We start from the raw sequence: 26,838 nt of genomic DNA on the forward strand, positions 1-26,838 counted from the left end.
TGACATTGAAGAGGAGACTTTTCCTTTAAGAAACCCATAAATTATAACACCAGTAAATGAAAAAAACAGAGAAAAGCACTAAGCTGAAACGAAGACTAATAATTTACATGTTATAGAAATGGACTTTGTAGTTTTTACCCCGACGGTGGGAATGGGAAAGTTCATTTACTACCATGGTTGAAGGGGTTCAGGGTCACCAGTGCCATGCCTCAGAAGAATCACATTGGAAATACCCGGTCGTGCAAGTTAACTCATGATAGCAAGGAAACCAAGGAGACAAACTCTGACGTTACACGCCCCTTGGACCGTGTGTTGATTACAAAATGTTCTGGGTATTTCCTCAGCAATGTAAGCAGTCCAAACCATGGCCTTCCCTTGGATTCATTAACAGGCCAGTCCTCTGATGTGAGATATCTCCTTACCCGGCTGTGATGCCAGATATTTCCATACTGATCTACTAGCTGCCCAAGAAAAAAGAAAATACATACACCAGATGTTATTGATCGATCTCAAAGTTGATTATAAGAGAATAATGAAAAACAATTAGCAGAATAAACTTTAGCCTACCTGCAGCTGCAGATTTTCAAAAGGAAATGATATAACTCTAAAGTGAGCCCTATGTACCATCATAGTGGTTTATAAACAATCCTATGATTGATGCTTCTAACTTGAGCAAAGTAAAAAAGCAAACATTCTTTCAGGGTGTAACTAACCTTGGAAGCATGTGCTTTACATACTATTTAATGCAACCTTGGAAGCACATGCATGGCTATCAGACTATTAAAGAGTATTGAAACATCTAGCAACATGACAAATATCACATCTGAAACCTTAAAAATTTGATGGAAGGTACTACAGAGGTATCACTGGATACTTACGCAGTACAGTGATCAACATACCATACAGACACTTCTGGACAGGTTTAGGCCAAATAAAAAGACAGCCCAGTACACGAGGCATCCGCCAATGCGAGTCTGGGGAGAGACAGATGTATGCAGCCTTACCCCTAAACCATACAGAGGCTGTTTCCAAGATTTGAACCCTGGTCACCCAGGTTGCAATGGAGAAACCCAACCGTTGTGCCAAGGTCCACCCTCAGACTTGGGCCAAAACAAACTCAAAAAGGTTGCTCCAAGTCAGCTATCTGTATACTTTGTGAAACTGTAATACATCTAATAGGTTCATATGAAACCATATACAATCATAATATCTATCAAATTTTTACACTTTTAGGTTGCTAGTTCGCAGGAGTGGTATTCTGATCAGCATAGCAATCAGATGCTTCTGGATGGGTTTAGGCTAAACCAAACCCTAAAACAAATTGTAATTGTTTCAAATCAGATATTTTGCATGCTTCTGAAACTGAGATACATTCAACATGTTCAAGTTAAATCAAGTAAAAGCATCTCGACATCATCATGGGGTATCAAATTTTCATGCATTCAGGTTTCTATTAGAGAAGGGCAAAATAGATTTTGTTCAGGCTTGATATTTGATTGCTAAGATACAAGAAACTCTCTCCCAAATGGAGAACTGGCATGACCAATCCAACTTATTTTGAGATGATAAACTTTGATTGGTTATATTCCCATCCATGTCAGCTGTGTTAGCTACATAGCCTTAACATATACTGGCTTATCTGTATGCAATAGGCTATTCAATAATTAAAGGTTTAAATTAATAAACATCAATGTGAAAGAAGACTAAATTGTGCAAGCATTTCAATGCTTGAGTCCAAACAGATGGCATAGGTCTCTTAAAGATGATTGGAAGTTTGGAACTTACCTCAGAATGAAGTTTTGCCATGGGCATCCATTCTCCTGGACCACAAAGATCAGAAAGCACAGTAGCTACAGATGAGACAACGTCCTTTTCTTCCAATTGCATAAGTTGATGATTGTCTGCTTCCCTGTCAGCTCTTGACCTGGTTTCTGATTTTTTCTCTGCATGAACGAGACAGTGGTTACTACATTATCATGGCCAATTATAATGGCATGCATACAGGCAAGTAGAAATTGGTAAAGAGATCATTAAATGCATAAGTAGATAAAACTGGAGATTTAATATATATTTACTATGTAGAGCTTGAATTCATACATTACCTGACATTGGAGATCTTAGAAGCAAAATGAATGGTAAAATTGTTATATAACTAGAAACCATGAAGAATTGCTTAATTATTACAAAAGAAATGAAGATGGAAAGAAATAGTTTTAAACAATCTTTATATTGCAAAATTTAAAAGCTTATACCTTCTTTTAATCAATTTAAAATCTTATACCTTTAAAAAAGGTCCCTAGCTATGTTACCTTATTTTTGTTCCAAATTCTGATTTATTTTTGTTTCAAATTACCTTATTTTGTTTGATTACAGGACAATGAGATCTGATGAAAAATAAAGTAAAACCCAAAACAAAATTAAACCAGAATTTGCATTCTTTTCACTTGCACTCCGATGCATTTGTACTAGTGCAAATAAAATTGCATTGCAACCAAACATATCCAAAAGGTTGAGGACCACACCTAAACAGTTCCTGTCCAAGTACAATGGAACAATGGTTAGAAGTAACTCTGGGTAAAGCTTTGGCTATCAAATCTCTCCAATGATTTTCCCCACTTTCATTTAAAAGAAACCTGTCTAAGTTCAAACAAGTTGAAACTTCCTAGAAATTGGACCACGTAAAGTGAGCTTGCAATTGGGGGGTGGTGGGGGGGCGGCTCACAATTATTAAGGAATTTATTGAACCTCCTCATGCTGGTTGTGAGAGTCTGCTGGGGATTATTGGACTCGTTAATAAATTGAATTACACTGAAATCCCCACCCAAACACCAAGCACCCTCCCATAGCCCTTGTATCCCAAATAATTCTTCCCAAAGCTCATTCCTCTTTCTATAGTTGTTTGGTCCATACACATTTGTTAACACCAAAGTGAAATCATCCTCCACCAGTCTAACCTTTATAGACACCGAAAAATTCCCTATTAGCTCTCCCATTGCTCCTACTACATCCTCTCTCCAAAAAGTGAAAATACCCCCCGAGGCCCCCTAGGAAAGTGTAGAGAACCACATTATTCCTCATGACTTCCAACACTTCTAACCCATTTCCTATCAAGCTCAACTAATTTGGTCTCCTGTATCATCAAAATGTCTGGCCTTTCACTTCCCAGAAGATCCTTAGTTATCCTTCTCTTCTTTGCACTGCCTAATCCCCTCACATTCCAACTAATGATTTCATGGTAACTAACAGATGACAACCCCCCTAGGTATGAGGTATTTTTCTTTCTTTTCTTTTCTTTTTCTTCTTCCCTTCTTTTTCTTTTCAATAGCTCCATCATTAAAAAAACGCCACACAATTCTGTCTAGCCTCTCTCTGTTTTTTCGTTTTCTTTTTTTAGAAGACCTTAAGAGGACCAAAAGTAATGAGAAATTTTCTTTGGGAACCTGGTGATTCTAAAAAGGATCATAGGGTAAAGTGGGAAGTGGTGTCTAAAAAGAAAAGACAAAGAGGAATTAGGGATTGAAAATATCAGATTAAGAAACACAACACTGTTAGGCAAATGGTTGTGGAGGTTTCTTAAGGAGCAAGAAAGTTTCTAGCACAAGGTCATAAGAAGTGTTCATGGTATGGAAACAAATGGATGGGATGTTGGGATCGACCCTAGGGCTTCTCGCTCTTCCCCATGGAAAGATATTGTTGGTGTACTGCCTGCTTTCTCACCACTCATAAGGTATGATGCTTGCCTGGGTAATAAGGCACTTTTTTGGGAGGACACTTGGATTGGGGACTCTCCCCTTAAGGATAGTTTATCGATCATCTATTCCCTCTCTTTGAAAAGAAATCAAGTTATTTCTTCCTTTCATGTCTCTAAGGACTCTTGGGATCTAGGACTAAGGAGAGGTTTGAGGGACTCAAAAGTGGGAATGGCAGATGATCTTTTCTCTCTTCTCAGTTCAGTTTTCTTGGACCTTTCTTCTCCTGATAGTAGCATTTGGACTAAGACCTCTTCAAGGTGTTTTTCTTGCTCTTTCTTCTTCAACACTTTGGTGCCCCCTACAAACCTGTTTACATCCTTTCCTTTTAAAGAAGTTTGGAGTGCTCTGGTGCCTCCAAAGGTAAGGATATTTTGTTGGGAAGTGGTTCTCCAAAAAACTAATACCTTGGAAGTGCTTCAAAGAAAAAGACCAAATTGGTGCTTGTCTCCACATGTTTGTAGCCTTTTCTTGAGAAATGGTGACACGGTAAATCATCTATTAATATCTTGTCCCTTTGTTACTCTTATAAGGGATTGGTTTTCCTCTATCTTTGATTGCAGGTGGAATCCTCCCTCAAGTATAGAGGACCTTTTTGACCCTAACTTCTTCTGGCAACCAAAGAAGGGAAGGGTGATGTGGAGAACAACAAAGGAAGCTATCTTGTGGGCAGTTTGGGAAGAGAGAAATAACAGGATTTTCCCAAGGAAAAGCTCCTAAATATATTGAAGGGATCATCATCAAGACTATACGTTGGTTGAAAATTCTAAATTTGTTCAAGGATATATCTGCAGATGACTTGACTAGAGGATGGAGTTTAATAGCAGGGTCTTCTGTGTTATGTTCTACCATACAAGCAGCCTGGTCCCCTCCTTTTCAATGTAATGTGAAACCAAACTTTGATGGCATCTCTATGGGGAACCCTGGACCTTCTGGAATAGGGAATGTGTTTAGAGATGAGGGAGGAAGAATCCTAGCTATGTATTTTAGTCCAATAGGTGTAGGGGACTCACTTAGAGCAGAAGTGTTGGCCCTCCTCCAAGGGCTCAGATTGGCTAAGCAATTGGGTATGCAATAACTAGAAGTGGAGGGAGACTCAAAGTTTGTACTAGGTGGTTGCAAACAAATAGCCTAGGAACTTGGTTCCTAAGACAAGCAGTAAGGGAATTATCGAGCCTTACAAGGGAGTTGGGTGTAGCTATTAATTGGACTAGGAGGTCAGCAAATGCTTTAGCTGACTTACTAGCAAAACAAGGGGTGAACAGAGAGTCTTTGTTTTGGGTTGTATTGTAATTTGATTTTATGATCAAGAGTCACCTTATCTTCGTGTAGGTGACAGTTGTAATTCTGATGTTCTAGTTAATGAAAGTTATCGTTTCCTATCAAAAAAAAAAAAAAAAAAACAAGAGGCCAAGATGCCACATTGCTAGTTGCATCTTTAGCATTCAACTTCAACTCTTCAAGCAACTTCTATCTTCTCTTCTTTTGATAAACTATTTCTTGATTGTGCTTGCCTTATTTGTGACTAAAGAATAATTTTAAACTGGAATTTCTGGACCTTAAACATGTTAATTTAGTCTACTGACTCTATTTTGTCACTAATGTAGCCATCTAGATTGTAAAAATTAAAATAATATAGCAACAACTCTTTGTATTTATTTTTACTTTATTTTTGTTATATATCAATATTAAATATTTGAATTTTTTATTTTGAAGTTGTGATTTGTGAATTACTTGAATACTTGTACTTGTAGAAAACTAGAAACTAGAAACTTAAATTCATGGATTGGTGTATTTATTATTTAATTCATTTTTTTATTTGATTAGGTGATGCAATTTGATCATTTCTCAAACTTCTATTTCATCTAGAGTCTAGAATGCCTAGAAAGGATTTTTCTTGGGAATATGTTAAGGAAGAGGAGGGGGAAAAGGCTATATTTATTGCGCATTTCGTAATTGTGCACAGGAGGCATAAATCGGTTAAAACTGTAGAGGATGAGGGATAACTTTGTAATTTTACTTTCTTTTATTTGGCTCTTTTGTATACCTCTTTGTACATTACTGTACATATTTTACTCTTGAAAGGACAGAACTGTCCATTCCCACATTAATATATATATATATATATATATATATTACTGTACATATTTTACTCTTCTCGGCATGTGAGTACTGTATACACCCATCCATTTTCGTGTCTCTTGTCTCTTCTCTTCGATTGGAACTAACATGGTATCAGAGCAGATTGCTCTCTGATCTTATTCTTGCTTCTTTGTCACTTTCTGTGGGTAGTAATCTCATCTCTCTACTGAAATCTACTGCACCCTTCAATCGGTATAGGGCTGTTTTTTATCAACCGTACCTGCTGTACAGACAGAGTTCGAACTCTGCAAGAGAGATTTCATTAGATCTCTCTTGAGAGATCTCAGATCAGGGCCAAACTTCAGATCTGGTGTCGCCTAGACCAGATCTATCTGCTGTACAAATTTCTCTTGATTTGATGGAGTTTTGAAGGGATTTTGATCCTCCTCCTTGGGTGGCTGCTACTTACAGTTTCCTTTTTTGGACTATTGATTTTTTCGACTGAAGTTTCAAACTTCATTACTTACTCTAAGGGTCTCAGTGGTTCCCGGTGATTATTATCCCTCAAGGTATTCCTCTTGACTTCTGGTGATTGCTATCAATTTTTCTCTAGTCTTTCTTTGGTTTCTTGACTGAATATGGGATCTGAAAGGGGTGACATCATATCTGTGAAATTCAATGGAACAAACTATGCTCTCTGGAAATTCCATTTCCAACTTTTTGTTGAAGGGTAAGTGGGGCTATCTGGATGGTACCACAACCATTCCCGATGCTACAAATGCTAAAGGGCTGAAACAGTGGAAAATCAATAATGCCCAAATAGTTTCATGGATATTGAGTTCAGTCACTGTCGATGTAGCTATTACTATGAGGGACCTGAAAAACTGCTAAGGAGATGTATGACTACCTTGAGAAGGTGTATTAGTAGTCAAATATGTCCAGACAATATCAGATTGAAATGGACATATTCTCATACACCCAGGGGGAGAGAAAAATACAGGAATATTATGCTGGTTTTGTTAATCTATGAACAGAATATGAACTTGTCCATCCTGGGGCCGCAACTACTGATTGTTGTGTGACAACTATGAAAAGGCATTTCGATCAAAGGAAGATTATGCATTTTCTTATGCATCTTAGACCCGACTATGAGTTGATAAGATCCAGCATACTCAGCAGAGAAAATGTGCCTGACTTGGACACCATATTTGGCGAACTATTAAGGGAGGAGGAGACTAGACTATACACACAGTCCTCCCTTGACAGCAAGAAAGAACAGACATGATACAGTATTTCTAGCCACTAAGCCGAAGGGCAAAAAGGACTTTTCCAAGATGCAGTGCTATGAGTGCAAGGAGTTCAGACATGTGGCCTCTCACTGTAAGAAAAGGAACTTTTTTACCTATTGCAAACAACAGGGTCACATTATTACTAAATGCCCGATTCGACCTCCCAAGAAGGGTCAATACAAAGCACTTTAGACAGTTACAGAGTCTTCATATGATATTACTATCTCCTCCAACTCAGACTCAAAGAGGGAGCCTTCCGATACTCTAAGGATAAGATACGACAGCTTGTGTCTTCAGCTATCTGCTATCGGCCTGTCTGGTACGTCTTCTACCACTTGCTCCTCTCCTAGCCATATGTGGATTATAGATTCTGGAGCCTCAAATCATATGACTGGGGCCTCTTTTGGTCAGACTCCTAAACCCTACTCTTCTAATGACCAAATTATTACTACTAGTAGTGAGTTGTTAAAAATTGATGGTTATGATGATTTATTTCTTTCTACCTCTCGATCATCTTCCTTTCATCTCCCAAAAACCTTCTTTATTCTTCAATTAACTACCAACCATATTTTTGTGGGTCAACTTGATGATGTTAACTTGGTTCTGTTTTCTCGTGATGATTGTGTTATACAGGATCGACACACTAGGTGTTGGAAAGTTTTGTATGCCCTTAGCTTCAATCTGATTTGATGTACTTTTGATATTTAATGTAAATAAATAAACTGCATGTTCGATTCATGTTGTTTGGTATAATTCTGTGCAAGACCCTAAAACTGGACACTTATTGAGACTCGCGTTAGTTTTAAATGTTCACAGCCATTGGATAAGTCTGGGGAGATTTATCCTGCCAAGGCTGATACTAGTGTACCGCCAAGTGTTGGGATGGCCTGTCTCGGCCACCAGGGTAAGACCCAAGGCACGTGCAGTATGGGATTATTCGAATCCTTGAACCGGACCAGATTTCCAGTATTGCCCTGGACCTTGGAGACAGATGGGCAAAACTGGAAAGTTACACCTGACCCCTAGACTCGATTATGATACTTCACTAGGTGTCAGATCGGGTTGTCTTTGATATGCCAATCAGTGAGATCCTTAGCGGGGGTCAAAACCTGGGCATGTTGGGGCAGTCTGAGAATTCATCTGAGTGGGTGATCATAGTGACAGGATCAGCCCCTTTGTCGGACAAAGGTAATGATCGGGAATGCACTCTCTCTGATGGAAACCAAACTGTCGGCAGTTGATTTCAATCGTTGGAATTTTGTTTTTGCAAAATTTATATATATGATATATATTTAAGTATGGTTTCAAAATGTTTGCAAATGGTTTTAATTCCCAGGATCCATGTGAGTAGAGAGTGCAACACTGTTCCTTGCAGCCGAGGGAAAGGTCCTCTCTTGTCGGGCAGTGCTTGATCATTATGGGCTAAGAGGTTAAGTATAAGGCCATTTAGGATGATACATGATGGGCTAATCTTGCACCTGCCCACAGTCCTTGGGTTTTTATAAGATGGCTTGGCCCAGGGACCACTTAATGTAAGTGTTGGGCCCATAGGGTCCATGTGATGGACTCAGGGGTTCATTAAGCTTCTCAGTGAATTCGGCTGGGCCAAACCCATGTGGCTGGTGTGTAGATCAATGCTTGGGTCCCACGCCATACAAAGAAGCCCAACTGGGCAGCAGATTGGAAACTAGTTAAGCACTGAACACTTAATGGGCCAAAAGCCCATTTCGAGCTAGGCAGATATGATCACCCACTTATGGAGCGGATCTGGGATTAAAGTTAGCAAAAGGATTGGGCCTTTAACCTAATCCACTCTGGGAGACCAAATTCAAATCAGATTTGAATTTGGTAACCTCCTGATAAGATCAGAAGTAATCTAACCTAATCTGCAGATAGGATTAAGATCATCCCCTATCCAGATACTGATTTGGATTGGGATAACTCCTCATTAGGAGGTTTCTTAATCAAGAAGAAAAGAGGAGAAACCCTAAGAGAGAATATCAACAGAATTCGAACCTAGGGTTTTTGGGTGCAAGAAAACTTGCAGCGAATTGAGATAGGATCTCATAACATTCCAGAGAGAAGAGAAGCAATATACGCCATCTTCATCTCAGGAATTCTCCTCCAGCCGCCGCCATTCTTTGAAAAGATTGGATCTTTGAAGGAAAGAAATCAAGAAATCAGTTCTTGATATCAATTTTGCAGAAAGAACTGAAAAGATTTGGTGCTCAGAGTTTCCAGAGGATTCTTGCGAAGGATTCAATGTGTAGGATGCACTCTGCTGGTTTTGTTCCACATATTGTTGTGTCATCTTCAGCAGGAGCGGATCTTGGTGTCCTCTTTGGGCGTGAACACCAACTTTGGGAGATACTGCTTCTCTGGATCAGGTATAATTCCCCCCTTGTCTTTTGCTTCAGATCTGGTTCGATTATGGTTCAAGTAGGATCCTTGAATATTGTATTCTAAATTTAGGGAATATGATTCCCAGTTGGAAGAAGGTAGGAAAATTTTTGAAATTCGCCCACCCATTCCGCAACCTTTTTGGCGTCCATACGATGGATCCTACCATTCTTTCACTAGGGAGGTGAAGGAGAGGGGGAGTAGGCTTGGGAGGTTGTTTGCTCTTGAGTTCGAGAAGAGACCTTTGTCCTCGGATTCTTGTTTTCTTTCTACTACTAGTGATGTTTTACATTCTTGTTGTAATAATGTGTGGCATTTATGGCAGACATTTAGGCCACACACATGCTAAGAACTTGGACCATTTATTTTCTTCTAGTTGTTTACCTACTATTGATTCTGTTTCTAAGAATATTAATAAATCTTGCATAACTCGTGGTCTTAGTAAAAGCCATATTTTACCATTTCCATCTTTATCTGTGCATGCTACTATTCCTTTCCAAGTAATACATAGTGATGTTTGGTCGTCTCCTGTTATATCTAGACTTGGATACAAATATTTTTTATTTATTGATGATTGCACTAGATACACCTGGATTTATTTCCTCTAGAAGAAATCAGAAGTCCATCCCACCTTTCAGAACTTTCACACCATGATAATGACCCAACATATAATGCCACCATTCGTATTCTACATTTTGACTCAGGGGGAGAATATTTTGATAGGGAAAATGGAGAATTTCATACCTATTTAAAGAAACATGGTATTCTATCCCAAAGATCTTGTCCAGGAACTCCTCAACAAAATGGAGTTTCTGAACGCAAGAACTGACACATCTAAGTATGGTGAGATCCCTTCTGCTTGACTCCCATGTTTTTGTTACCTTTTGGGTGGAGGCGGCCAGCACTGTTGTGTATCTCATTAACATCGTTCCATCTTCAGTTCTTGGTAATCAATCACCTTTCTATTATCTTTTTCATCATTCTCCAAACTACTCTACACTTCATGTTTTTGGTTGCATTTTCCTTGTACGTCTTCCACCCCATGAGCGCACTAAGCTTACTGCTCAATCAGCTATGTGTGCCTTTATGGGGTACAATTTAGAACATAAAGAATTTCTCTGTTATGATCCTAAAGTTCGCCGTCTCCGTATATCCAGAAATGTTATCTTTCTTGAGAATTTGTCCTTTTTTGAATATGTCGTTAAATTACCTACACCATCTTTCTCTATTCTACATAACTTAACTCCTACAGGTGATTCAGTCTTGCCTCTTCAAGTCTATTACAGGAAGTACCCATCTACACCAACAATGCTTGTTCAAGTATATTCTACATAACTTTACTCCTTCATTGACCCCGATGCATGTTCCTTTGACATCCTTAGACCTTGTAGCATCCACATCTACTTCTCATGTAAGTGATCATTCACCTCCTACTCCCACTCCTTTACAACGCTCTTCCAGAGTTATTCGTCCTCCTAACTGCTATGGATATTCTTCTATCCATAGTTCCCTTTCTGCTACTTTGTCTTCCACAGATATCTCCAATTCTTACCGACAAGTTGCAGCAATTGGACATTGGAAAGCTACAATGGACTTGGAAATTCAGGCCCTATTGGAAAATGATACTTGAGAGCTTGTTTCTCCTCCACTAGATGCCTCCATTATTGCCAGTCATTGGGTGTACTCAAGTCAAACTGAATTCTGATGGGAGCTTGGATAGATATAAAGCTCTCCTTGTTGCTCAAGGGTACAAACAGGAACATGGCATTGACTACGAGGAGACATTTGCACCGGTGGCTAAGATGACTACTATTCGGCTTATTCTTGCTATCACTACTATTAAACAATGGACTATTCATCAAATGGATGTCAAGAATGCCTTTCTTCATGGGCATCTCCATGAGACAATGCATATGAAGCCTCCTCCAAGGTACTGTGATGATTCTACTCTAGTCTGCCAACTTAAGAAGTCTTTGTATGGACTTAAACAAGCCCCATGAGCCTAGTTTGAGAAGATCAGAGGGGTTATTATTGAACCAGGATTTCAGAAGAGTGCCTCAGATTATTCCCTCTTTATTCTTCTTCGTCCCCAAGGAGTGACTCTTCTACTAGTGTACGTTGACGATATACTTATTACTGGCGATGACTTGGAAGGGGTCACTCAGTTGAAGCAACTTCTCAGTCAATCCTTCAAAATGAAGGATCTTGGTCCTATGGCCTACTTTCTTAGTCTTGAGATCACCAAAAGTGCTCGAGGATATTTTGTTAATCAGCACAAATATGCTAGTGACTTGATTAAGATGGACAATCTCTCTAACTCGAAGCAAGTTGATACCCCGTTGGAACTCAACCTAAAGCTCAATAAGGGTGATGGACAACTCCTTCCTGATGCTACATTATATTGTCAACTTGTTGGAAGCCTTATTTACCTTACTATGACTCAGCTAGACATATCATATGCTGTGCAGATAGTTAGCCAGTTTGTATCAGCTCCTCAACAACCTCATTTCTCTGCTACACTTCGGATTATCAAATATGTTAGAGGCACCTTATCTCATGGACTTTTCTTCTCATCTTCCTTATCTCCTCAGTTGACTACTTGTGTTGATGCTAATTGTGTTGGTTTCCCTAACACCAGACAGTCCACCATTGGCTGGTGTGTTTTCTTAGGTGATTCCTTCATCTCTTAAAAGTGCATGAAGCAATAAATAGTCTCCAAATCATCTACTAAAGCCGAATACCGTGCCATGTCCTTTGCTTACAGTGAGATTATCTGGCTTAAAGCCATTCTTCATGATTTGACCATTGATCACTCAGCTCACATTCCTTTATTTGCTGACAACATGAGTGCGATCAAAATTTCTTCAAATCCAGTCTGCTAAGAACAGACTAAGCACATAGAGGTGGCCTATCATTTCATTCAAGATCTTCTCACTATTGGTCACATCACACTACCTCATGTGTCCTCCAATCTTTAGCTGGCTGATCTCTTCACTAAGGCTATGACATGCACTCAACACAGTTTTCTTGTAGACAAACTGATGCTCTTACCTAAGCATCAGTTTGAGGGGGAGTGTAGAGAGGATGAGGGGTAACTTTGTAATTTCATTTTTCTTTTCTTTGGCTCTTTTGTATACCTCTTTGTACATTACTATACATATTTTACTCTTGTAAGGAAAGAACTGTCCATTCCCACATTAACATATATATATATACATATACATATATATATATATATATATTTCTGGGCGTGTGAGTACTGTACATACCAAACATGAAATGAATGAGTGCAAAAAAATGCCCTGAAGAGGTAAAATTAAGATGTTGAAATGCACTGATTGAATTTATAATAGAGAAAAAGAAGACAGATTTTGTGTCCAATGTTGGGAGGTTTAACCATACACCTATGATTCCTCAACATGGAAGTTGTATGGCTTCTAATTCTAGATTTGAGGAGTCTACCATAGGAAGTGGAAGTAGAAGTGGAAGCCAAAGTAGAAGTAGAACTCCACAATCATTTCCACCACAACCAACAGGCCCAATGGATCAATTTATTACAGTTAAGCCATGCCAACATACATTAAATTTACAGCAGAAAAAAGAACAAAAAAAAAGATGTTGATAAGGCCATTGGAAGATGCTTTTATGCTAATGTTTTATCTGTTAACTTAGCAAATAGTCCTTACTTCAAGAGTATGTGTGAGGCGATTACAAATTTTGGTCTAGGTTATAATTATCCATCCATTCTTATCAAAACAAGAAAAAAAATAAGCATCCATCCATACATGATATTCGCACTATGACCTTAAAATAAGTGGAGAATATAGATAAATTGATGGAGGAGTATAGGAAGTCATGGAAGGAGTATAGTTGCACAATTATGTCTAGTAGATGGATTGATGGAAAAAACAAGTCCATTATCAATTTTCTTGTTAATAGTCCAAGTGAACAATGTTTCTTAAATCTATTGATACATCAATTCAATTAAAGATGAAGAAGTTATTTTTAAGTATCTTGATGATGTTGTTGAAAAAGTAGGAGAAGATAATGTAGTTCAAATATTCACGAATAATCACTCAAGTTATGTGCTTGTTAGAAAAAAGTTGATGGAAAAGAAGTCAATTGTATTGAACTCCTTGTGTTGCACATTGCATAAATTTGATGTTATTGTCAATTGGAAAGATGGAAGTTTGTCATGAAACAATTGAAAACGCAAAGCAAGTTACAAAATTTATTTATTGGCATAGATGGGTTTAAAACTTAATGAGGAGTTTCAAAAAAAAAAAACAGGAGCTTTTACATCCAGCAGTTACTCGATTTTCCACTGCTTACTTGACACTGCAAAGCATTTATAAACAAAAGCAACCCCTACAATTAATGTTTGCTTTTGAAAAGTGGAATAAAAATCACTAAAGTAAGCATCCTAACAGTATCAAGGCAAAACATATTATAATGTTTGATAGCAAATTTTGGCCTCATGTGACATTTTGTATAAAGACCACTTTGCAAATTGTTGTAGTATTAAGAGAAGATGATTCTGAAGTAAGACCCTGAATGCCTTATTTGTATGAAACGAAGGATTCATCAAAAGAGCAAATTGCATTTGCTTGTGGTGGGATAAAGAGAAAATATATGCCTATTTGGAGAGATTGGTGAAAGATGGACCCCTCAACTTCATGTCCCTCTTCATGCAACAAGCTAGTATTTAAACCTATAGCTACACTATGAGCCAAAATTTTCAAATGATTGAGAAGTAAGAGAGGGGTTATTTGAATGCATGAAAATGATGACTCCAAATATTCATAAACGTGTCAATTGGATATGTATGATAAAGCACTAGGAGACTTTGGTTATGACATGACAAGGTAATCTCCTAGTAAGTGGTTTATTTGTTTGATAACTACTGTGCATAATTATTTTCTAGATATTTTAAAGTTTTACTAATGTCTTATTATATGATATTTTTCTAGCCGATTGGTGGGCACAGTTTGGCACAGTTTGGAATCCAAACACTATAATTAACAAAGTTTGCTATTCGAGTTTTGAGTCTTACATGTAGTGCCTCTTGTTGTGAAAGAAACCGATGCACTTTTGACCAGGTTATTATTTATTTTCTTATTTAGTTCTTAGGTTTTTATGTAATAGTTATGTACTGTCAAGGTTTTTAATAATAAATAAATATTGTCTTTGTACTAGATACACACAAAAAAGAAAAACAAACTGGAGCAACAAAGGTTAACTGTTTTAATTTTTGTGATGCATAACATGAAGTTGAGGGAAAGAAACATGAAAAGGAGGGCAAGTGCAAGTATTAATCCCATTTTGACACACATGTGGAGGAAGATGATAAATGGATTACTAAAATTGATGATCCAGTTCTTCCAACTAATCCTTCTTGGGTGGATAATGATTCTTTGGGCCTTGAAATTGCTACAGTTGAGGTCGTTGAAGAAGATCCAACAGTCCCAACTAACAATGAAGGTTCAAGTGGAAGAAAGAGGAGTGCATGTGATAGTGGCAACAAGACATCTGATAGTAGAAGACAAAAGGCTCAAGCTACATTTTTTTTATCAGTAACACAAAGAAGGTTTATTAATTATAAAAAGGAGTACAACTAAGGAATTGTGGGCAAAGAGCAAGCCCAAAATCACTTTCAATGATTACAAAACAGCCCAAAACATGGAATGTCTCTAAATTCCTTGTTTAGCTAACTCATCTGCCATTTTTTTAAGGATCAAGAAAATTTTCATTAAAAGAAAAAGATTGCATCCTAACACCTTTGGTTGTCTAGATGACACACCAAATACATTCTCAAAGCTTTAAAATGAAAGGAATCTACATTACAAGGCTATAATCAAGGAAATTCCAGAAGTTATCAAACAAATCGGCTTTGGAGACTTGATCAAATTGCCCATTCCTTCTATAGTGCTATGAAATATTCAATGTTCCACCCATTCTCCCCCCTCCTTCCTTCTCTCATACCCCTCACAATCCAGCTAAGAAACCTCATCTTCCTCCCCCTTTCCCTATCTTCCCACCAATCCCAGAATCACTCAATCTCGTCCAATCCCTCCTCTTCTCCCCCTTCCTCGTCCCACCCCTTGATTTTTTCTAAGAATTCTTCATTTTTCTTTTTCTCTTCTCTTTTCTTTTTTTTCAAACTTCTCAAAAGCTATTTTCACGAAGCCTTCCCCTCCCCAAAAAACTAAACCGAGACACTTTTCCTATCTTGACCTCCTTCTCCACCAATTTATTGATATTCACCTTCCCATTTTGTACTAATTCTTTGACTTCTTGGTCCTTTTAAATCTGTTCTGCTCTTTCTCTCTCTATTCCTGTCCCCAGTCTTTGAAACTTCTCCTTCTCCTTGCTTTTCTTCTTCTGGTCTCTGCTGTGTGCCTTGAGTTTTACTGCCTGCATCAGCTTCTAAACCATTAGCAGTATTGCTTTTGATCAGACATTTCAGGGATCTAGAGTTTGCCTTGGGTCCTTTCCTTTTGAAAATTCTCCTAAATCTGCCGACCAATCCTTCCTTGAGATGATGAAAAACCTTGGTTACATGAACAAGCTGTCCATTACTGTAACCTCTCATTTTCTGCACGTCCTCTGCCTTTTGGTTCTCTGAATTAGTTTGTCTCAAGTCAGCTAATCCGCTTTATTTGGATTGTCATATCTTTAGAAACCTGCTTTAAGCGCCTGAATTCGTTCTTTAACTGACAAATTACTCCTTCCCCCTTTTTCAGTCAATCCACAACAATTTTGGAATCACCTTCAATAATCAATCTATCAATCCCCAATTCTTTAGCTTTCTCCACCCCATACACAGCTGCCAACAGTTCTGATCTCACCACATCTCAATGCTAAATAGGGCCTGAAAACATGGCTAGAATATTTCCATTTTCCTCCCTGATTACCTCACCAATACATGAAGTTCTAGGATTGCCGCCATCAAGCTACTAAATTTTTTTTTTTTGATCAATATCAAGCTACTAAATTTCAAAGTAATAATTAATGCCTATTCTAAATTTCTAGAGTTCTAATTAATTTTATAGTTGAGTATTATTATGAGTGAGGTGACATATTGTTATACTGCAATTGGATTTTGTTTGTAGGGACTACAAGGAAAGGCAAGAGTGTGGAATTAAATTTGATTGATGCGGAGGAAATTGAAATAGATGCATATATTGAAGTTGATGATGACGTTGGGACCCAAATACATTCCCCAAACCCAACAATGGGAGTGGGCAGACCACCACTCAGCAGTTCACAAGGAGGCAGAAAGGACATGCGACAGAGCCCCAGAATTAGTTACACTCAGAGTTGGTTACTCTGCCGCCAGAGGATACTCTGCAAATCAGAGGTGTCCCTCTTTTTCCTACCTTCCTTTCTCTTCTTCCTCTCCATCTTCTGTTTCAGGAGGTTAAGCCACCCTCGAAGGGGCTTCCGAGGTGAGTGGTATCTCACCAAATTGGTATCAGAGCCAGGCTATCCAGATCGCAGGCCAGCTATGCCACAAACACATTCCTCTACCATGGATGATAGAGTCAACCAGCTTGAGATTGGGTTCCTCCAAGTGCTGAACGAACTCAGGGAACTCAAGATGGTCGTCTCCAGCATCGCCTCTCAGCAACAATCTGGCGAGACTAGTCACCCAGCAGGGGGGGAAGCCTCTGCTTCCAGCAGCCAAGGAACTGGGAGTTACCCCGCCGAAAAAGTCACCAAGATCAATTTCCCCAACTATTCCGGTGGAGATCCCATTCCTTGGATCTTCAGAGCAGAAAGGTTTTTTGAGTACCACGAAACCCCTGCACACCAGCGCGTCTCCATCGCTTCCATTCACCTAGAAGGAGACGCGATTCTGTGGCTCCAGTGGTATCGTCAAATCCATCCTCAAGTAACTTGGGCGGAGTTCACTGAAGCCCTGTGCATCCGTTTTGGGCCGACGGCGTTTGTGGATTACGACGAACTCCTCACTCGGTTAAAGCAAACTGGGACGGTAGCAGATTACCAGCTCGAGTTCGAGAGAATGGCGACCAGGGTACATGGATGGCCGGAGAAGGCCTTAGTAGGGTGTTTTGTGGGAGGCCTCAGAGAGGACATCCGCCTGGAGGTGAGGGCCCTCCGTCCGGCGACAGTCATGGCTGCGGTGGGTTTGGCTCGCCTGCAAGAAGAGAAAATCGACAATATGCGCAGAGACAGCAAGTTGTCCTTCCCAAATGTGAGGGTTACCCAACGGGCCAAACAGCAACCCATGAAACAAGTTGGGGATTCTCAGAAGCCCATTTTGCCCAGGCCCACTATGCCCTTCAAACGCCTCTCATGGGCTGAGATGTAGGCCTGACGCGAGAAGGGCCCCTGTTACAACTGCGATGACAAGTTTGGGTCGGGCCATAAGTGTCGGGTCCAGCGAGTGTTTCTCCTTCAGACAGAGGAAGAACCGGAGGGGACAGAACCAGAGCACATAGAAGACTGTGAACTGATATCAGGCGAACCAAAACCTGTCGGAGCCGAGATCTCCTTACACACTCTCATGGGCCTCAACCCTCTTCAGTCCATGAGAGTAGAAGGAAGATTGGTTGGCCGGTCTGTAATGGTTTTGATTGACAGTGGCTCTACTCTGAATTTCATCACTTGCCGTTTGGCAAAGCAACTAGGTATGACTATAGAACCCACTCCTCTCTTTTCGATCCATGTGGCTAATGGGAATCAGATGCTATGTGATGGTGTATGTAAGAAGGAAAAGATCCTCATACAGGGCCATAAGTTCGTGGTAGATCTCCACCCATTGGATTTCTCGGGGGCTGATATTATTTTGGGAATCCATTGGTTACGTGGCCTAGGTCCTGCACTGTGTGATTGAGCCAAAATGACAATGGATTTTTACCAAGATGGACAGACCTGCCATTTACAAGGGGCGTGGCCCCCTAGTCCCCGAGGTGATACTTTAGCTTCCATGATACGGACCTCCAAGGATGCTGGACAGCCCTTGTTTATGCACTTAGGCATTCGGCCCACAGTTCCAATTTTAAACAATCAGGGTTGTGACCAACCCACGGAAGCCCAACACAAGGCCCTACGATCGATACTCGATCAGTTTGGTGACATATTCAAGGAACCGAACCAATTACCTCCACCCTGGGCCCATGACCATCAGATACCCCTCTTACCAGATTCCAAACCAGCCAATGTGAGGCCATATAGATACCCTTATTTCCAAAAGCTGGAAATTGATAAGGCGGTAAAAGAGCTACTGGACAAGGGGCATATACGGCATCAGCCCGTTTTCATCCCCCGTACTCCTAGTGAAGAAGAATGATGGTAGTTGGCGTTTTTGCATAGATTACCGGGCCCTAAATCAGATTACAGTGAAGGACAAGTTCCCGATACCCCTCATTGATGAATTACTGGACGAGTTAGGGGAAGCACAAGTGTTCTCCAAACTAGACCTACGGTCCGGGTATCATCAGATCCGGGTTCACCAGGCTGATATCCACAAGACAGCCTTTAGGACCAACGATGGCCATTATGAGTTTGTGGTTATGCCGTTTGGACTTACCAACGCCCCCTCCACCTTTCAGGCCCTCATGAATGACATCTTCAAGCCATTCCTAAGGCAATTTATTCTGGTGTTTTTCGATGACATTCTGGTTTACAGCAGGGATTGGGGCACCCATATGGAACATCTGAAACTTACCCTCACAACTCTAAGGGAGCACCAGTTGCATGCCAAAATGACAAAGTGTTCCTTTGGACAAAGACAAATTCAATACTTAGGCCATGTGGTTGCAGCAGGGCGGGTCATGGCAGACCCAAAAAAGATAGATGCCATCCAAAAATGACCCAAGCCCACTACTGTAAAGGCTCTCAGGGGTTTTCTTGGGCTTACCGGTTATTATAGGCGCTTCATTAAGGGGTATGGGCTTATGGCCGCCCCTCTAACGCGCCTGTTAAAGAAGGATTCTTTTGGTTGGGCTAATGATGCCCAACGGCCCTTTGAAGAGTTGAAGATAGCAGTTTCTAGCCCTCCAGTCCTCACTCTTCTGGATTTCTCTCAGCCCTTTGAGATAGAGTGTGATGCATCGGGTGTAGGAGTGGGGGCCGTCCTGATGCAGAAGGGGCAACCCATTGCTTATTTCAGCAAGGCTCTCTCAGCAGCTCACCAAAATCAGTCCACTTATGTCAAGGAAATGATGGTTGTGGTAATGGCAGTACAGAAATGGCGTACATACCTATTGGGACGCCAATTTATCATAAGGACAAACCAACGAAGTTTGAAGTATATAGCAGAACAAAGGGTGCACACCCCGGAGCAGCAAAAATGGCTTAGTAAACTTATGGGATTTGACTACCACATCGAGTATAAACCTGGGCCTGCCAACAAAGTAGCTGATGCCTTATCACGGGTAGAAGAGTTGGCCCAACTGACCTACTCTCAACCCAGTTTTCCCTTGTTTGAAGCTATACGGCAAGAAGCCAGATCTGATCCGCAGCTACAGGACATCAGGGAAAAGTGGAAACGTGACCCTTCTCAGGTTGCGAGTTACCAAATTGTGAGACCTGATCTTTTCTTCAAGGGTAGGTTTGTGGTTGCTCCAAATTCCACCCACAAAACTGAACTGCTAAGGTTGTTTCATGATTCCGCGTTGGAGGGTCATTCAGGGGTGCTACGGACCCTAAAGAGACTTAGCAGCCACTACCATTGGGTAGGAATGCGCAAGGATGTGTTGCACTATGTATCTGAATGCCAAACTTGCCAACAGCAGAAATACTCCTCACAGTCTCCCGCGGGCCTTCTACAACCCCTCAAGATTCCAGAGCAAGTGTGGGAAGACCTCTCCATGGACTTCATCACAGGACTTCCTCGTTCTGCAGGGAAGGAGGTTATCAAGGTAATGGTTGACCGTCTCACCAAGTATAGCCATTTCTCTGCATTGCCTCACCCTTACACCGCAGCGATGGTGGCTAACATCTTCATACGGGACGTGGCAAAACTGCATGGAACACCAAGATCCATTGTCTCGGACCGTGACCCTGCCTTCCTGAGTTCATTCTGGAAGGAGTACTTCCGATTGCAAGGAACCCAACTACACCCATCCACCAGCTATCACCCGCAAACTGATGGACAGACTGAAGTCCTTAATCGATGCTTAGAAGCCTACCTTAGATGCTTCACAGGGGAGAAGCCTAGACAATGGACCCACTGGCTTCCATGGGCAGAATACTGGTACAACTCAACTTATCAGTCAGCTGCAGGGATGACACCCTTCAAGGCCCTATACGGCAAAGAACCCCCTCCCATATTACCCTATGAATATGGGTCGTCCAAGGTGGCAGAAGTAGAGACTCGCCTACTGGAAAGAGATGAGATCCTTAGACCGCTCAAGACCAATTTGACAAAGGCCCAGCAACGAATGAAGATCAGCTACGACTCTCACCACCGCCCATTAGAGTTTCAGGTGGGTGATTTTGTCTACCTTAAGCTCCAACCTTACCGCCAGGTCTCAATGGTAAGACGGCCTTGGCACAAGCTAATTCCTAGGTATTATGGGCCCTATAAGGTGCTAGAGAGAGTGGGCCTTGTTGCTTACAGATTGGACCTCCCTGCTACCTCGAAGCTTCATCTGGTGTTTCACATCTCTCTTCTCAAGAAAGCTATGAGAAATCATACTCCTATCTCATCCAACTTACCCCAATTCACTGAAGAAGGGGACATTTACACGGAGCCTATCAAAATTGTGGATTTTCGTTGGGTTCGACGAGGTGGGCAGGTTGTACTAGAAGCCAAGGTAGAATGGGCCGGGCTGCCTCCAGAAGACGCCACTTGGGAACCTTATCTAAGGCTGAATGAGAGGTTCCCGAACCTAGACCTTGAGGGCAAGGTCAATGCTAAGGAGGGAGGAATTGTTGGGACCCAAATACGTTCCCCGAACCCAACAATGGGAGTGGAGCAGACCACCACCCACCAGCAGTTCACAAGGAGGCAGAAAGGACATGCGACAGAGCCCAAGAATTAGTTACACTCAGAGTTGGTTACTCTGCCGCCAGAGGATATTCCCTCCATGATATTTTCCAGAGTTAGTTATCCTACAAATCAGAGGGTATTCCCTCTATGATTACACCTGTAGGCCAGCTATATAAGGCCATACTCATATAATGAAAGGTGTGAATGAATATCCCTTTGCTTTTCTCTCATTGAGTCCCTCTTTTTCCTACCTTCCCTTCCCTTCTTCCTCTCCATCTTCTGTTTCAGGAGGTTAAGCCACCCTCGAAGGAGCTTCCGAGGTGAGCGGTATCTCACCAGATGATGCCTTTGCTCTTTGGAAGATGATGATTTAGAGCCTTTTGATTGCATTTTGGACCTTAGAGTTTTGTTTTTTGCAAGCTATAATTCTATATTGCATAGTTGAAGTAAGAATTGTATGTTGTTACTTGGATAGGAAATGAACATGAGTTGAAAACATCAGATTTAGAACTCGAGTATTGAGTCTATTAACAATTTGACAATTGAAAAATTAAGTCACTTTAGTGCTATGTATGTTTTTATGCTTAAAATATCTATTTTGTATTAATATACCCACCATAATTACAAAAAGAGGGAAAAATTCTTAAAGTACCCTTAAGTTTTAGGAAATTGACTGACTCTACTCCTACTGTTTATATATTGTCTAAAAGTACCCTTAAATTTCCTGAAAATTGACTAAATCCTCCTACCATTAGTTTTCGTTAATGGAAATATGAAAAAGACTATTTTACCCTTCATTCTTCTTTGAATTTTCAAAATTCTACCATCTAAATGTTAGAGCTTTCTTGTGTTCCCTTACCTTCTTTCCTTCATCAATCTATCCATATCCCTCTCTAGCTAACTTGCTGATTTGATCTGTTCTAGAGTCTAGACTTTAAGGTTGAAAGAACTGGTTGGACTATAGTGTGTGTTTGTATGTGAAACAGAGATAGCGGAATTTCGGCAGTAACGGTGAAAGAAGATGTTTGGTGGTTCTGATTTCTGAAGCATTATCAAAGACGTAAATCTTTTGTTTCCTTTTCCCTTCAAGAATTCGGAGGAACTATAGTCAAAGAGCAGAAGCCATGGATTCAAACTCTACCTTCATCATCACCGACAGCACATGGGGTAGTCACAAAAACAGCAGCTAGGCTCTGGTCTACCAAGTTCATTGCTTGCATTTTTTATTGACTTTAGCAGCGGTAATGTCAAAGATGGATGGAAGATTTCCTCCAAGCCCTGAAGAAGAGAGCATATTTGCAAGGTTCATATCTTCTGGTGGTAATGGTGATTCTGCACTTCTTAATCCCCAAGAGATCAAGGAGAAACCTTCAGCATTATCTCCATCCACCAAAGCTATTAACCATAGAAATTCTCAGTTGGCACCAACTAAGAATCCTGCCTGTTCAGAGCTTTTCTAAAAACTCTGCTCTTCAACTGAGAATCCTACCCATTCAAAGCGTGAAGACAAGGTTAGTGAACATATTATGCACAACTGATTATCTCAATCAGCCTTCCTTTCAACTCCCTGACCTCTGTCTATAATGGCTGAATCAAAGAAATTATATTCTGGTGTCTTCCTAATTGACACAGAAATTAAAATGCTTAGGAAATTTGACCATTAAACAAATGCTATTTTTATTTGTTTTCTATCTCAACCTGGAATAGAGATGCTGAAGACTTCCTCATAATAATATCAGTCAAGTTGTTTTCTACTGGAAAATAAGGCATCGTGTTCTTATTCTTTACATCATCATGGATTCGAGCAATACTATTGGTAGAGGAATGAAACTTTAGAGGCAAGTAAATCTTTTTCCTTTTTTCTGAGTTGCGATGAATAATGGATATCAATTGGAAAAATCCAAGAAAAGGAAAGGCCATCACAGATCGGAAAGGGGTGATCACGACGATGTGCAGTTCCGACCAGCTAAGTTCACGGAAATCTGTGCTAGTTAGGGGTGCTCACTGTTCGGTTACCTGAACCGTGAGCCTTTTTTGTGAACCAAACTGGTAGTACCAGTTTTTGGAAAACCGGTAACCGGAACTAAACCGAACGGTTTCGGTTCGCCGGTTTTCAGTTTTTTAGTTTTTATAATATTTATTATAAAAATATATATAAATATATAATAAAAAATTATAAATATATATAAAATATTATATTTTAATTAATAAATAATATATAATATATTATAAATATATATATATATTTATATAATGCATATTTATTAATTTATAATATATATAATATAATATACATAATATATAGAAAATATATAGAAAAACATGTATACCGGTCGGTTCGGTTAACCGCCGGTTTTTTATATTGGTTAACCGAAACAGAACCAGTACCTTCGGTTTTTAAAAAACACCGAACCGACCAATTCGTTTAACCGATTTTTCAGTTCAGTTTTGGTCGGTTCGTTTTTTTTTGCTCACCCCTAGTGCAAGTGATTCTAGGTTGCAGAGTTTTCTATCATTCTCCATAAGCGATTTCATGATTAAAAGAGGATGAAAAAGCTCTGTAGAGAAAAAACTTGAATTCAGGTTATCTCTATTTGTCAGAAAATCAATGATATTGGACTCGACAGGGAAGGGAAAGGATGTGCCAACATCGTTGATTCTAAGGAGTCTAGACTTATTCTCTTCTCTGTTACAACCATCATTGAGCAGCAAGGATGTTAAGTTTTATACGGAAAATTTAAAGAATAATAGAGGGCAGAGTTTACCACAAAAAGGTAATATTGGATTTAAAAAATTCTATACGTCATGTGGTGTCACATGTGCACAGATTGTGATGGAACATTGACGGACACTAACGGCAATGGAGGATTTAGTCAATTGTCAGAAAACTTAAGGGTACTTTAAGACTATGTAAACAGTAGGAGTAGAGTTAGTAAATTTCCTAAAACTTAGGGGTGCTTTAAGAAATTTGGCCAAAAAAAAACAAATACATGTTCAAGCATATGCCTCCCACATTCTAAACTACGCCTCACGCCTCCAAGTAGTGGAACGCTTCATATCAAGCCTCCGTGTTTTAAAACATTGACACATTAATACATGATAAGATGTAATAATGTGCATAGTAATAAGAAGTAGCCATAGAAATAGGGCATCAACCTTATGATTTTTGTCGCCTAGGTAGGTGCCTTGTCAAATGGGTGGGCACCTATTTTATATAAATCATAGTGTTTAGGCTAGGCACCCAAGTATGGGCACCTTGTTGTCTGGGCGATGCTTTAATAACTATGTTTCATGCTCATTCTTTAGTAGATATTAGACCATCTACTAAGTTCTTCTCCATTCTTTATCCTTAACTTTAATCACCCAAATCACCTTCCTCCACTGCTCCACCCTATAAAGCCAATCACAAGATCTGAAAGTTGTAGGACCCCTGGACCTTTACCTGTCTCTCATCAGCTAGATTACATGTAAAACTCCCACCAGAACAACAATTAAGATTTCTTGCTCTAATTGCAGGTTTCTAATCCTAAGCAGCTGTCTAGAATTCCATTTCACATTTCAATGATGGAGCAAAAAGACTCCTGCAAATTGGACACGCCATACCAAAGCCATAAAACGAGCTTAAGACCCCTAAATAGATGAGCGAAAAAAAAAAAAAAAAAAAAAAACTTATCTCATGACACTTCTTCAAAATTAACAATAATCCCATATATATCAAAAACATTTGTATTCAAAAGTAAGAAGCTCCTGAAGGCAAGAAACAATCAAATTATCAAAAAAATAAAACAAAACAAAACAAAAAGAAAAAAAAAAAAACCTAGATTCTAGTAGACGTGAGTGGGTATGTGTCAAAGGAAATCTTCCAATTTTCCCCCTCCTATAGAAGAACGGAAAAATGGACATAATTCAAGTAACAGTGACAGAGTTCCTAAAAGAAGAGACAAAAATCACTTACCTAATTGTCCAGACGACCCTGTCTTTCCTCCCGATCCACCGTATCCAAACATCTCATGCCCTTCTCTCCGTAATTTCTTGCTAGCACCAGCACCAACAGCGTTATCGTCGTCGTCGTCGTCATCATCGTCCAAATAACCACTCGACGCCCTACCCCGCCCCTTCTTGGAAGAGTAAAGCGGCGGTGGAGGCAGCGCAACCCGGGAAGGGGGCAGATGCGCAGCGGACGACGGAAAGGGTGGCGGAGCGTGAGGGATGTGGCGGGGCAGAGAACCTCCAAGGATGCTGCGGACAGGAAGGAGGAAGTAGAACTTCTTGTCGCCGATCTGGAGAAGGTCTTGGGAGTCAAGCTTGACGGGAGGGTTGCCGGGGAGATGGAGGACGCCCTCGACGAAGCACCCATTCTTCCCAACCACTTCAAGGGCGAAGCGGCGCCGCTGGAAGTCGTAGAAGATGCGGGCGTGGTGGCGGGAGATGTTCATACCGCCGCCGAGGCTGGCGAGGTCGACGTCGACAGTCGATTTCTTGCTGTTCCGGCCAAGGATTATGGAATAGGTCTGCATGTAGTATTCGAAGTCTTCGCCTTGGAGCTTGGCGAAGCCGGCCTCGACATCACCTCCGCTTCCGCTGCTTCCTATCATTACGAAATTGACGAGAGACAAATAGTCTGGTAGGAAAATTGAGGGAGAGAGAGATTATTGTTCACTCTTTAATCCTTCTCTCCATCCCCCGGATTTCTTTGTGAAGGGTAACACTCTTCTTGCAATCTCTCGTTCCAGTGAAGCTACAACATTGCGTTCAGCCTTGTCACAAGGCACAACCTCTCATTGGATCACCGCCATGAATGATCTCCAGACACTGCCTAATAATAAGACTTGAACGTTAGTACCAATACCAGGAATTGGGTCCAGTTAAAGACATGTTTTAGTTGCACGTGGCAAACAAGAATCAACTCCAAAGTCCAAACCACCACACCTATCATTGTGTCCAAGTGTATCTATAAAAACCAAACTCAAACCAGAGGCCAATGTGGACCAGTTAGAGGCATGTTTTAGTTGCACGTGGCTTCACTCAAACCCGGGGAGTCGATTTTGGTGAATCTTTCGCTCTACTTCCAACTAATCGATTCACCAATTAAATGTGAAAACATTGTTTTGCACGGTAAGCTCAAATAAGTTGTCCAAGTGCAGCAGAATTGGGGTCTGCTACTCATGAGTGTGCCTCACACCGATCTCACAGCCACATCGGAACATCTCCTCCCATAATAAGAGGAAACACTGTTCAGTCTAGTCAGAATTCATAAGCCCAAATTACAATTGGGTAGACGCCAGCTCGGCTGGAGATTGAGGCATTGGGTGGGGGTGGGGGTGGGGGTGGGGTAATTGACATTTTGAAATATTAC

The 26,838-nt window shown here is 40.4% G+C and overlaps 1 protein-coding gene across 1 annotated transcript; it reads right to left on the reverse strand.

The window, feature by feature from the left end:
- On the reverse strand, positions 1–26,578 carry LOC104609431 (FHA domain-containing protein FHA2-like). Its single transcript, XM_010275747.3, has 3 exons — positions 25,438–26,578; positions 1,786–1,943; positions 1–461 (listed from the first exon to the last, which is right to left on the reverse strand). Exons 1-3 carry the CDS (start codon positions 26,075–26,077, stop codon positions 252–254), a joined length of 1,008 nt encoding a protein of 335 aa, XP_010274049.1. The 5' UTR covers positions 26,078–26,578; the 3' UTR covers positions 1–251.
- Between the last annotated feature and the right edge of the window lie 260 nt (positions 26,579–26,838).

This window comes from Nelumbo nucifera, chromosome 3, assembly GCF_055504915.1.
Source record: "Nelumbo nucifera cultivar China Antique chromosome 3, China Antique-T2T, whole genome shotgun sequence".
Taxonomy (NCBI): Eukaryota; Viridiplantae; Streptophyta; class Magnoliopsida; order Proteales; family Nelumbonaceae; genus Nelumbo; species Nelumbo nucifera.